This window comes from Corylus avellana, chromosome ca4, assembly GCF_901000735.1.
Source record: "Corylus avellana chromosome ca4, CavTom2PMs-1.0".
NCBI classification, from domain to species: Eukaryota; Viridiplantae; Streptophyta; class Magnoliopsida; order Fagales; family Betulaceae; genus Corylus; species Corylus avellana.
Window position 1 is genome coordinate 28,957,066 of NC_081544.1, and position 13,932 is coordinate 28,970,997.

Here is a 13,932-nt window from a genome sequence, read left to right on the forward strand (position 1 = left end):
AGAAAAGTCAACAGGTCCTCCTCCATCGTACAACTTTTACCACCGCCTCATTTGTCTGAAGTGTCAAACACACAATTGAAGTCAATTAATTAATCGCGCCCACAACCATCCATCCAAATCCAAACCCGAGGATTCCGAGACCTGAAAATGGACGGAGCTCCGACGACGAGCGGGAGCGCAGGAGGAGGGGGAGGCGGTCCGGCGCCATTTCTGATGAAGACATACGACATGGTGGACGACTCGACGACGGACGAGATCGTGTCGTGGAGCCAAAACAAGACGAGCTTCGTGGTGTGGAACCCGCCTGAGTTTGCCCGGGTCCTCCTCCCGGCCTTTTTCAAGCACAACAACTTCTCCAGCTTCATCCGCCAGCTCAACACCTATGTATGCTCTCTCTCTCTCTCTCTCTCTCTCTCATCGCTTTCTTATTATTTGTTTTGATTCCGCTTCTGATTCGAATTGGGCTCAGCTTCTAATTGTTGAATTTATTTGAAGGAGGGCAAGCGCGTTGTAAGTAAATTTTAAGCGATTTTGAATGGGTTGAATCCATTGGTGCTAAACTAGATTTAGAAATTGTATTTTGTTGTTAGCTTTGCCAGATTGAAATTGGGTTCGTTTTCTGTATGTTGTGGCGGTTTCTGAAATTGGGTTCATTTTCATTTGGGGTCTTATTCCTTAGCTTATGAGAAGGTTATGGCATCTATAAAGTAGCATCCTTTTCAAGTATTCTTTTTTTTTTTTTTTTTGGAGTTGTTTTTCGTGGAGAGTTCTGCATGGGAGCTAGTTTGATGGGTGCGTTAAAATATTAATTAAATGATTAAATTTACTGTTTCCTATTTGTTTTCTCGGATTGGTTTGATATTGCTGAAGATGAGGCCATTTTTATTGAGTTGCATTTGATGTCTGGAAGTGCTCTTCATTGGTGTCCAGGATTTTGTAAGGGTTTACGTGAGTAGGACTTATAGTCCATTATGGATTTTTTGTTATCTTCTAGGCAAGGCAAAAGTTAGAAAATCTGTGGGGAGGATACTCAGTGATGGTAGCATACAAGTCAGACCTCTGAAGTGAACAATCGAGCTTTTGTATGAAATTTGGCATAATTCAAATTATAAGGGGGTCCAATTGGAGACCAAAGTTGGAGGCAGAATTGAGGTTGGGTAGTGGAAATGGGCCTCCTAAACCCTAAACAAGTCTTTTCGAGTTTCCTTCTTATGGAAAATATTTTGTTACCTTTTCTCATAAGTACTATTTTCAACTTTTGTCATCAGTTGTTTTTTGGCAGTCCAACATCAGAATAGTAATTCAGCTTGATTCCAAATCTAAAAGAATTGGAATTTTGAATGGCATTGCAAAGCTTTATTTCCAATTCCACGCAGTCAGACTAAGAGGAGTTGAGGTTTGAAGTGTTCTGTGAAGGCAAATGATTTTCTTTTTCTTTTTCTTTTTATTTGTGTGTACGTGCAACCCTACGCAAATGTGGGTGAACAACTTTTTACTTTACTATGATTTTTTTTTCAAATGTGGGCTTTAGCAATCCTAACGGTAGTAAATACATGTCCTAAACAAATAAGGACATGCATTATTTGTTTTACTAGGACTATACACTAGGACACTATACGTACTGTATAGTGTATATAACCAAGTTTTTTTAATAGCTTAAAATATGTTGGACCTTATAAATGCCAACTTCACTTTCTGTCTTTTCAATGTGGGACTCTTCATTCAATTTGTGTGCTTTAATTATTCTCGAAATGCATGGTTTAGTTGGACATACCTAGTTACTGATGAGTAATTGTTAAAGTATTAATTAAATGATTAAATTTACCTATTCATTTCAACTTAAACTTTTAGGATAAGTGGGGATTTAACATGATATCAAAGCCAGAAGTCATGAGTTTGACTGTTTGAGCCTTGACTCTGTCAAGTCACCATAATTTAAATTAAATATTTTATGTGTTGGGTCTTACATAAAAACGTGTATTGGAAAGTGGCATAGCTCTTGTTGTAAACAATTACAAATTTATCGACTAGGAGCAAACCGAGTAGTAATTGAAGTTCATCTGAGAGAATAAACAAGAGAATATTGCTCAACTCTTTCATCTGAGAAAATTACCCCATACCTTTGAATCTCACTTATGACTTATGTAAAGTTGTTGAACAAGCAAATTTTCAAATAGATATGAAATAAGTATAATTAAAGAGTGAAAACCTCCCAAATAGCGGTAAAAGTTAATATAAGTTACCACATGTACGTATTATACGACATTGATCATGTTATATGGTTAAGAATTAATCGAAGGGAAATCAGGTAAAAGCTTTCCTATATTTCTTTTGTCATTTTAACTTTAAGATTTAATTTCATAAATTTGATATATTCAAGACTCGAGTTTAAGTCAATAACATTATAGTACTCCTCAAATAACATTTCTAAAATGGTAGAAAAAAAAAAAAAAAAAAAAAAAAAAAAAACAAACATAACAAAACTAGCGGCTTGCGACCCTCCTTAACAACAATTAACAAGCCACCACCCTATAATAGGAATGTTCTAATAACTTGGTGGCTCGTTTGCTGTTTCTAGTACAAAATATATTTCAAATACTAGATCTTTTACCAAGAAATAAATAAGATGATGTAGAACTTATTAATTGTTTTGATAATTTTCAATGAATAAGGTTCACATCATTTTGGTATCCATTTCTTGATAAAAGATTTAGTACTCCTAGCATTTCTCAAGAAGAAAGCATTCAAAAACTAAAGTTTTGAAGGTAAAACACTAAATACCAATAAACAATTTTTAACAATTTATTTTCCTACCTTTGTCACAAATCCCACAAACCCCAAATTCCACTTCCACTCCATGCCTGCCACCACCAACCCACCAATCCAAGCTCGTTTTGGGTTCACTCCAAGTAATTACCCATTTCTAGCTTCCCATTTGGATTTTCTTCAAACTTGATTTGCTTAATATACAAAATAATCATACATCGAAACGTTAGTTCTTCGGTTGAATTAGTTGATGGAATTGTGTTCATTGCCCACTCTACCACTCCATATAGATTTTTTTCTCTTTTAGGAAAGCCTATATATATAGATCATGGCTGTTAGAGTGAGATCTCAAGTTCTAGAATTATTAAGAGTGGGATAGCCTTTTGGATAAAATTTCATACACTCGAGAGGAATGATATTGCATCATACTTTCCGCGAAACAGTACTTAATGACTTCTTTTCCGAAAAGGGAAATTAAAAGTAATTCTATGGCATGTTATTGGATAGGATAAGAAATTATATAGGAATATTTTGAAATGATATTCTTAATAAAGTTGATTTAACCTAATTGTTTACCATTACATAAAAATAATTTGGTTTCTTATTTTTCTTTTCTTGTGCTTATATTCTTCTTTTATTTCTATTTGAACTACAATGATCAGGTATGAATCAAGGTTCATCGAGAAGATTATTGAAGAAATTGTGTAAAGTGAGCCAAGCTTGCTTGCTTGCATGTTGCCATACACCCTATAGGAATACATTCTTGTGTTGAAAAGATGAGGAAAACTTTATTAAATCTTGGAACAAGTGATGTTGGTATTGTGGGCATCCAGTGGATGGGTGGAATAGGCAAAACAACAATAGCAAAAGCTGTCTATAATGAAATATGCCATGGATTTGAAGGAAGTAGCTTTCTTTTAAATGTTAAAGAAATAGCATAACAATCAAATGGCTTGATTCGTTTACAAGAACAACTTCTTTCTGATGTCTTGAAAACGAAGAATTGGAAGATTGGCAATGTTGATGGAGGAATAAATTTGATTGAGAAAAGATTTTGTCACAAAAAAGTTCTTGTTGTTTTGGATGATGTGGATAACTTGAAACAACTTAATTCGTTAGTTGGGAACTTCAAATTGTTTGGCCCACGAAGTAGAGTCATTGCAACAACAAGAGATGAACATTTGCAGGCTAAATTAGGAGTAGATAAAAAAATATAAGGTTGAAGAACTGAATTGTGAGGAGTCCCTTCAACTTTTTAGTTGGCATGCATTCAAGATGACGTATCCAATAGAAGATTACCTAAAGCTTTCTATTAGTGTAGTGGATTCTGTAGGAGGACTTCCATTAGCTATTGAAGTTTTGGGTTCTTATCTATTAGGAAGAAGTATTATCAAATGGAAAAGTGCATTGGAAAAATTACAAAAAACAATTCCTCACAAAGAGATTAAAAAAATACTCAGAATAAGTTTTGATTCACTAGAAGATGATGCACTTAAGGACATATTCCTTGATATAGCATGTTTCTTTATTGGTACTAACAAAGAATATGCCAAAAAAGTTCTTGATGGTTGTGGTTTCTTTCCAAATGTTGGTATCAACGTTCTCATCCAAAGGTCCCTCTTGATAGTTAAAGAAATAAATTAGTTGAGGATGCATGATTTGATTCATGATTTGGGAAGGGAGATTGTTCGCCAAATGGCACCCAAGGATCCAAGAAAACATAGTAGACTGTGGTTTCACGAGGATGTCTTAAATGTACTAAACAAACATCTGGTAAGAGGCAGATTATATAAATACATGCACACATACATAAACATGATATACATATGTTATGAAAGTATGCATGAGAGATTTGTCTTTTTGCCAAACATAGATATAGCTTGAATATTCTGTCAACATAACTCACAACTGTAAATTTATTTATTTATTTAATTATGGAAAAAAATATCTAGGTAACCTACAATTTGAAGGTGTTCTAGCTTCACACAGTATGTGAATATGCATTGCTAACTGAGCTATTGTTGCCAGGGATCAAAAGCAATAGAGGGTCTTAGCCTAAATATGCCTATACTTGAAGACGTACGATTGAAAACTGAAGCATTTGCAAAGATGAAAAATTTGAGATTGCTTCAAATCGATGGTGCATATCTCACAGGATGCTATGAACACCTTTCCAAAGAGTTGAGATGGCTTCACTAGCATAAGTGCCCTCTAAAATTTCTAGCAGCAAATTTTCATCTAGAGAGCCTTGTTATCCTCGACATAGAGCATAGCAATGTCAGACAAGTTTGTAAGGAAATCAAAGTATAACAAATCTTACATTTTCTTATTAATGTTGAATGAATAAGTTACAAGAAATTTTCTTTTCCTTTTTTTTTTTCATTTGATTTTGTTTTGGCAAATACTCAACAAGTTAAAAGTGCTTAATCTTAGAGGTTCTAAATGTCTCACCCAATCACCAAACTTCTCACAAGTACCACATTTGGAGATATTGATACTTGAAGGTTGCACGAGCTTGGTTGAGGTACATGAATCCATTGGACATTTGAAAAAATTTGTTTTATTGAATTTACAAGGATGCAAGAAGTTGAAGAATTTTCTAGAAAGCATTTCTAACTTAGAATCTTTAGAGACTCTTAACTTGTCTATTGCATAAAAATTGACAAGTTACCAAAACAATTGGGAAATATGGTTTCCTTAAAGGAACTGCTTGCAGATGGAAGTGCTATTAAGCAATTACCATACTCCTTTGGTCTCTTGAAAAACCTCGAAATTGTATCATTATCTGGATATAAAGGGCAATCCTCAAGATCATGGATGTTAGGTTTCTTGTCGTGGATATCACTAAAATGTAGGAAACCTATAAATTTGCTACCAACTTTTGTTTCTGGATTATGTTCTTTGACAAAATTGAACCTTAGTGGTTGCAATTTATTTGAAGATAGGATTCATATTGATCTTGGGAGTTTATCTTCACTCAGAGATTTGAATTTATCAAGAAACAGTTTCCTTAACCTGCCTCATTGCATCGGTCGCCTTCCAAAATTAGATGTACTTCGGTTGAATGAGTGTACAAGTCTCCAATCAATTTCAGAACTTCCTGCAAGTTTAATCTCTCTCTATCTCTCTCTCTCTCTCTCTCATTTTATGATGTGAACTTTTTTTCTCTTTCGAAACATTACCTGTCCAAGTTTAGTGGCCGGTGTCATTGCATTGTGCTTCCTGGTGGTGAGGTTCCAAATTGGTTCAGCCATAAGAGAATTGGATCTTCGATATCCTTTCATGTACCTTCTCTTCCCAAGGGTCAAATCAAGGGGCTGCTTGTTTGTGCTGTTTATGCACCCAAAGAAGAAACACCGCACAAGTCCGCGGTAGTACTCTCTATTAACATTAACAGCCGCCCTTTCGGGATACTCTCTATTAACAGCATTAACAACCGCCCTTCCTTTTTGGAAATTCGTAAAGACGATCATTCCTGCATAATCTATATACCCAATTCATATATTAAAGTTGAAATAGCAAGTGGAATGGAAATAAGATGAACTGTCAGGTTTCGGGAAGCTTCATTGAAGTGAACAAGTGTGGAGTTCATGTACTAGTTGATGAGCCAAATGCAATGGATGAAGACGTGGATTCTGATACTTGTACAGATTGTACAATGGATATGGCATCCACCAACGCCAAGAGAGGTCGTGATGACAATGGCGCCAGACCAAGCAATGATTGGTCTAGTGATGATCAATTAAACTGCCCTAAAAGATCAAGGATCTTTGACTCTTAAGCGCAAGAATAAAAGAGTACTACTTGTTAATATGATTATTCAAAATTGAATTTTGTTCGTATATGTAATTTTTTTTTTTTTTTTTTTTTTTTTGTATTCTTGTTCCACATACGTGTAATGTGTTTTGTGAATGTTTTAGGAAACTTGAGTTCTTTTGTCAATTTGTGACAAAAAAGGGGGAGTAGTCAAGAAGAACATAGAACATTTTTTTGATGAGTTAATTGCTATCATGTGTTTTAGTATTTTTTGTTTTAATTGGGTTTTGCCACCGAGTTGGTAAATGGAGAGTTTGTTAGTGTTTAAGTTGGCTAATTCGGTGTCCAAAAGTGTATTTTCTTCTCGGCAGAATGTTTAGCTCTTTGGGCATTCGATAGACCGTCTGAGAGGATGTAGTCCATAGTAAAACCCGAAAGCTTCGTTTGCTGGACGTTTGCAAGGCAGTCCGAACAAGAGTTGCACCTAGTGAATCTAGAGAGCTCCGTTCGCAAGGGCGTCTTCGCTAAGGGTTCAGATGAGAGGTGTCAGAGAAGAAGTTTAACCTAGCCGCGTTTGAACGGGTATCAAGTACGTTCGAACGAGACCATCTGCCATCCAAACGCTACTGCGGATTTTCCATAATAAGGTTTTCTACTTCAGCAATGATACCTAATTCTCAGTTGCCTATATATAGGAGTATAGGACCCTACAGAGCACGGTTTTTCTAAGCAACTGACAGGCAAAATTCTATATTGTGCTAAGAGCATTTACATCAAACTCAACAAATATTTAGCTAAATTTTAGCTAAAATACCATCTTTTCTATTTTAGTTACTCCATTTTTTAAAGTACTTACATCCGGCTTAGCATTTTAGCTATTCACTTTCACTATTCCATTTAAATATTCTTTCTTCAACAATCATATTTTTTAAACTTTGTCATTTCTTATCGGTCTTTTTTTTTTTATATACATATTTGTCTTTTTTAATGATCATATTTTTTAAAAAAAATTATTTTCCTAATGCTCATGTATTTTTCTAATCTTGTATTTTTTTTTTCTAACTGTCATATTTAAGAAAGAAAAAAAAAATGAAGCATTTAATACCAAGTTTCTTATTAACCATCATATTGTTCTAAAATAAAGCATTCATTGTTAAGCATTCATTCATTGTTGCGGGAAGAGAAAGAGGGAGAAGAAGGAGGTTGATTTTTCATTTTATGGAAAGAGAGATGATAAAATCGTTTTTTATTAGAGGAAAGAGAAAAGAAAGAATTTTTTATTAATATATGATAAACATTGTCGATCTAGGAAGACAAGCAGGAAGCTTGTTGATCTTACAGAGCCTAGGACTTGTAAAGTGTTGTAAGTGTTCTTGTGTCTGTAATCTGAATTTTCTTTTAGTGATTTCTTGAGTTTGGCTGCCCCAAATAGGCTTTACTTTTAAAGAGTTTTCGTCACTAAAATATATGTGTCTCTTTAATTTACTGCTTTACATATTTTGGTAATTTATTATTGCATGTTTCTAATTTTTAATTCCGCATTAATTTTTGTTAACACCTACTCGTCCCTCTAAGTATATTTTGGAGTCTATTTTATATTTTCACTTGCCCTCCTTAATAGTGAAAAAGAATTTAGAACTAATATTTCTCTTCACTTTTATCATTTAATTTCTACAAAAACATATTTGAGATTTACCCTCCAAGTGGCTACGCGAGAGTTGATTGAATATTCCTTAATTTGGCTCTCAAGTCTTCGTCTTCGTCAATGTTAAAATTGTGGTAGTTGTCACTTGTCCAGTCGTTATGACCAAGTTGCTCTACAACTATTGAAGGAAAGTGGATGGTAATTGCAAACAGCTAGACAATATCAGATTGCAGATTGCCGACTCCTTTTTAACTCACAAGAGCCTCCTTTTTCAATCAACCTCAACTTCAACTTTACAGCAAGTACCTTCGTATCCATGGCTGCTCAAACCTTTTCATCACTTTCCCAACCTTGTTGGAATTACGATGTCTTTTTGAGTTTCAGAGGCAAAGATACTCGCAAAACTTTCACTGATCACCTTTATACTGCCTTGGTGCGTGTCGGAATTCACACCTTCCGAGATGATGACGAACTTCCTAGAGGAGAGTACATCTCTACCGAACTGATAAAAGCTATTCAAGGATCAAAAGTTTCTATTGTGGTTTTCTCCGAAGGCTATGCTTCTTCATGTTGGTGTCTTGATGAGCTTGTGGAGATCCTGAACTGTAAGAATTCTATAGGCCAAACTCTTCTTCCAATATTTTATGACGTACACCCTTCAGATGTGCGAAAACAAACCGGAACTTTTGCCGAAGCATTTGCTAGGCACGAAACCCAGTTTCAAGCAGAGATGGAGAGAGTACACAAGTGGAGAGCAGCTCTTACTGAAGTTGCAAACTATTCTGGTTGGGATCTCCAAATCGTTGCAAATGGGTATTATGTTAAGCTCTACTGTGCTTTTTCATTTAGTTTTTGATATGTCATTTATGTCTTCTTTTTTTCTTTTCTTTTATGTTAGACCAAAATTCATAAAAATTAAAGTTGAGCATAAATGGATTGACAAATTTAAAAAAAAAAATAAAAAATAAAAAATCCTTGAAAAATATTTTAAATCCAAATTTAATGTATGTTCTTGTCGATCAAAAGAATTTCAAACTAATTTGGCATGCTTTAGTTGGACAAACCTAGTTAATGATCATGAGTAATGAAACTGTGATGATTCCTGAATCATCAATTCTGTTTAAATTTATGAACTACTCATTCACATTTATCATAAATTTTCATCAAACCTAATGAAAATGTGAAACGAGTTTTAGATATATAGTAGTGGCCTATTTTTGAAAGGACAGAAATTTTCTGGAGGAATTTTGTGTCCTTTTTGAAATATCAATGGGATAGTAAAAGATCTCCGGTACTTTTTGTCATTTTAACTGTAAGATTTTTTAGTTTTTAAATTTGATATATCCAAGACTCAAGTTTAAGTCTATTCTAAATTCAAGACTTTTTGTCAGCTTTCTCCATTAAATAGGCAATAGAAATAACATTGAAAATACAATTATACTCCAATCAAATAACATTTCTAAAAAAGTAAAATAAAAAAATAAAAAGGAAAAGTTTACATATCGCCCTCAAACTACCACTCAATTGACAATGTCCCTCATAAATTTTTAATTGTGACAATGTCCCCCCAAACTACCAAAACATTATCAATTCTTTCATATGAGAAAATTACTCCATACCTTTGTTTTTTGATTTTTTTTTTTTTTTTGAAGAAAGTATTATAAATCGATCAGAGTGAGATCTCAAATCTATAATTATTAAGTGTTAGGATAGCCTTTTGGATCAAATTTCATACACTCGAGAGGAATGATATTATTAATGACTTCTTTTCCGAAAAGGAAAAATAAAAATTGTTCTATGGCATGTTATCGGATAGGATAAGAAATTATATAGGAATATTTTGAAATGATATTCTTAATAGAGTTGATTTAACATAATTGTTTACCATTACATAAAAATAATTTGGTTTCTTATTTTTCATTTCTTGTGCTTATATTCTTATTGTATTTCTATTTGAACTATAATGATCAGGTATGAATCAAGGTTCATCGAGAAGATTGTTGAAGAAATTTTGTGTAAAGTGAACCAAGCTTGCTTGCATGTTGCCATGCACCCTATAGGAATGCATTCTCGTGTTGAAAAGATGAAAACTTTATTAAATCTTGGAACAAGTGATGTTGGTATTGTGGGCATCTATGGGATGGGTGGAATAGGCAAAACAACAATAGCAAAAGCTGTTTATAACGAAATATGCCATGGATTTGAAGGAAGCAGCTTTCTTTTAAATATTAAAGAAATTTCAGAACAACCAAATGGTTTGATTCATTTACAAGAACAACTTCTTTATGATATCTTGAAAACGAAGAATTGGAAGATTGACAATGTTGATGGTGGAATACATTTGATTCAGAAAAGATTTTGTCGCAAAAAAGTTCTTGTTGTTCTGGATGATGTGGATAACTTGAAACAACTTAATTCGTTAGTTGGAAACTTTGACTTGTTTGGCCCAGGAAGTAGAGTCATTGCAACAACAAGAGATGAACATTTGCTGGCTAAATTAGGAGTAGATAAAAAATATAAGGTTGAAGAAATGAATCGTGAGGAGTCTCTTCAATTATTTAGTTGGCATGCATTCAGGATGACCAATCTAACAGAAGATTACAAAAAGCTTTCACTTGATGTAGTGGATTATGTTGGAGGACTTCCACTAGCTATTGAAGTTTTGGGTTCTTATCTATCAAGAAGAAGTATTATTGAATGGAAAAGTGCATTGGAAAAATTGCAAAAAATTCCTCACAAAGAGATTCAAAAAGTACTCAAAATAAGTTTTGATTCACTAGAAGATGGTGCACTGAAGGACATGTTCCTTGATATAGCATGTTTCTTTATCGGTACAAAAAAAGAATATGCCAGCAAAGTTCTTGATGGATGTGGTTTCTTTCCGGATATTGGTATCAGCATTCTCATTCAAAGGTCCCTCCTGATAGTTAATGAAAGAAATGAGTTGAGGATGCATGATTTGATTCGTGATATGGGAAGAGAGATTGTTCGCGAAATGGCACCCAAAGATCCAGGAAAACGTAGTAGATTATTATTTCACGAGGATGTCTTAAATGTGCTTAACAAACATCTGGTAAGAGGCAGATGCATTAATATTATATAAATACATGCACATATACATAAAAATAATATATATATATGTTATGAAAGAATGTACGAGAGTTTTGTCTTTATGCCAAACATGGATATAGCATGAATATTCTATCAACGTGACTCATAACTTTAAGATCTTAAATCCAACAATTCTCATACCAATCAAACATACGATTCTTTACTATAGTAAAAAAAAAATGCAATCATGTTTAAGAAATTATGATCTTATCTAAATCACATTAGTTTTTTTATTTAATTATGGTGAAAATATAGGTCACCTCTAATTTGAAGTTGTTCTATCTTCACACAAGATGTGAATATGCATTGCTAACCCAGCTATGTTGCCAGGGATCAGAAGCAATAGAGGGTTTAAAGCTAAACCTACCTGCACTTGAAGATGTACAATTTACAACTGAAGCATTTGCAAATATGAAAAATTTGAGACTGCTCCAAATTGATGGTGTACATCTCACAGGATGCTATGAACACATTTCTAAAGAGTTAAGATGGCTTCACTGGCATAAGTGTCCTTTGGAATTTTTACCACCAAAATTTCATCTCGAGAACCTTGTTGTCCTCGACATGCAGCACAGTAATGCCAAACGAGTTTGTATGGAGATCAAAGTATGACAAATCTTACATTACCTTTTATTTCCTTATCAATGTTGAATGAATAACTTACATGAATTTCTTTTCTTTTCTTTTTTCATTTGATTGTGTTTCGGCAGATACTCAACAAGTTAAAAGTCCTTAATCTCAAAAGTTCCAAATGTCTCACCAAATCACCAAACTTCTTACAACTCCCACATTTGGAGATACTCATACTTGAAGATTGCAAGAGCTTAATTAAGGTACATGAGTCTATTGGACATTTGAAAAATCTTGTTTTATTGAATTTACAAGGATGCAAAAACTTGAAGAATCTTCCCGAAAGTATTTCCAACTTAGAATCTTTAGAGACTCTTAACTTGTCTGACTGCCTAAAAATTGACAAGTTACCCAAACAATTGGGAAATATGGTTACTTTAAATGAGCTGCTTGTAAATGGAACTTCTATTAAGCAATTACCATACTCTTTTGGTCTTTTAAAGAACCTCAAAACGGTATCATTATCAGGATGTAAAGTGAAATCCTCAAAATATTGGATGTCACGGTTCTTGTCGTGGATATCACCAAAATGCACGAAACCTAGAAGTTTGTTACCAACTTCTGTTTTTGGATTATGTTCTTTGAGAGAACTAGATCTCAGTGGTTGCAATTTGATTGAAGATGAGATTCCTAATGATCTTGAGAGTTTATCTTCACTTAAATATTTGAATTTATCAAGAAACAATTTCTGTACACTGCCTCATTGCATCGGTCAACTTCCTCAATTATATGTACTTTTGTTGAAGGACTGTGTGAGTCTCGAATCAATTTCAAAACTTCCTGCATGTTTAGAAATCTTGTGTGCAAGAGGCTGCTCATCATTGCAGAGACTCCCAGACATGCCGAATAAGGGAAGTTTATGGGCACATTTTTACCATAAAAGTTGTGACAGTCTACCATATGATTTGAGGAAGAGTTTTCTCCAGGTTCTCTTTCTCTCTCTCTCTCTCTCTCTCTCTCTCTCTCTTTGCCGAACCATATTTTATGATGTGAACTTTTTTTCTCTTTCGAAACAGTACTTGTCCAATTGTGGTGGCCGGTACTTTCATGTAACTGTGGTCCCCGGTGGTGAGGTTCCAAATTGGTTCAGGCATAAGAGAATTGGATCTTCGATATCCTTTCATATACCTTCTCTTCTAAATGATCAAATCAAGGGGTTGCTTTTTTGTGCTGTTTTTGCACCCATACAAGAAACAGTACCGCACGAGGGCCAGAACATCTCTCTCTACATTAACAGTAGCTTTAGGATAATGTCCAATTTCTCGGTTGATCGATTTCATAAAGATTATCCTTCCTGGAGATTCTATATGCCCTATTCATGGATTGAAGGTAAAATAGCAAGTGGAATGGAAATAGAGATGAAGTGCGAGGGTGGGAAATACTTTGAAGTGAAGGAGTGTGGAATTCATGTAATACTTGATGACCCAAATGCAATATTGGATGAATACATGCATTCTGTTACTTTGAAGAGAGGTCGTGATTGGTCTAGTGATGATCAAAACTACCCTAAAAGATCAAGGATCTTTGACTTTGAAGCGCAAGAATGAAAGGATTACTTGTTATTATGTTTATTCAAATTTGAATTTTGCTTGTATATATATCCTCATACATCTTATTTATTCAACTGCCTTTGTTCTAACCCTAGGTGATCAAAAATTTCGCTTTTTTTTTTTAAAGGGAATTTTTGAAAGGGAAGCATTTCATTCTCATTCATTGATAAAAAGTCGCGAGCAAAAAGCTTTTACAAACAAAGCAAAAGCTCTGGAGAAGTGCTAGGGAGCCAAACAAATGAACCTTGAAAAATTTTCAAACTGACCGTGAGTGGCAGACAAGGGAGAGAGAATTATATTTTAAAAAAAAAAAAAAAAATTTAAAAACCCTTGCCACATCAGTTTGAAAATTTTTTTGGATTCATTTGTTTGGCTCTCTAGCACTTCTCAAAGCTTTGAAACAAATCATAACTGAAGTTAAAGTTATAGTCGTCAACAAAGTACCAAATCAACCAATACAAAAACATCTGCTAA

General features: G+C 34.1%; 2 protein-coding genes across 3 annotated transcripts in view; one reads left to right on the top strand and one right to left on the bottom strand.

Annotated features, from left to right (window-relative positions):
• The window catches only part of LOC132177098 (heat stress transcription factor A-5), a 42,255-nt gene that overhangs the window by 22,617 nt on the left and 5,706 nt on the right, over window positions 1–13,932 (bottom strand).
• Window positions 53–5,088, top strand: LOC132177099 (heat stress transcription factor A-5-like). 2 transcript variants are annotated; one of them, XM_059589318.1, is made up of 2 exons: window positions 53–384; window positions 4,795–5,088. In XM_059589318.1, the coding sequence occupies exons 1-2, from the start codon at window positions 148–150 to the stop codon at window positions 4,963–4,965; spliced, it is 408 nt and encodes a 135-aa protein (XP_059445301.1). In that variant the 5' UTR covers window positions 53–147; the 3' UTR covers window positions 4,966–5,088. The 2 variants fall into 2 exon arrangements, with proteins under 2 accessions (XP_059445301.1, XP_059445302.1); XM_059589319.1 differs by lacking the exon at window positions 4,795–5,088 and adding an exon at window positions 3,429–3,790 and having other exon boundaries at window positions 55–384.

Coding starts and splice junctions, on each gene's coding strand:
- LOC132177099 (XM_059589318.1), top strand. CDS start 148: ATGGACGGAGCTCCGACGACGAGCGGGAGCGCAGGAGGAGGGGGAGGC. Junction 385..4,794: donor TCCGCCAGCTCAACACCTAT/GTATGCTCTCTC, acceptor TATTGTTGCCAG/GGATCAAAAGCAATAGAGGG.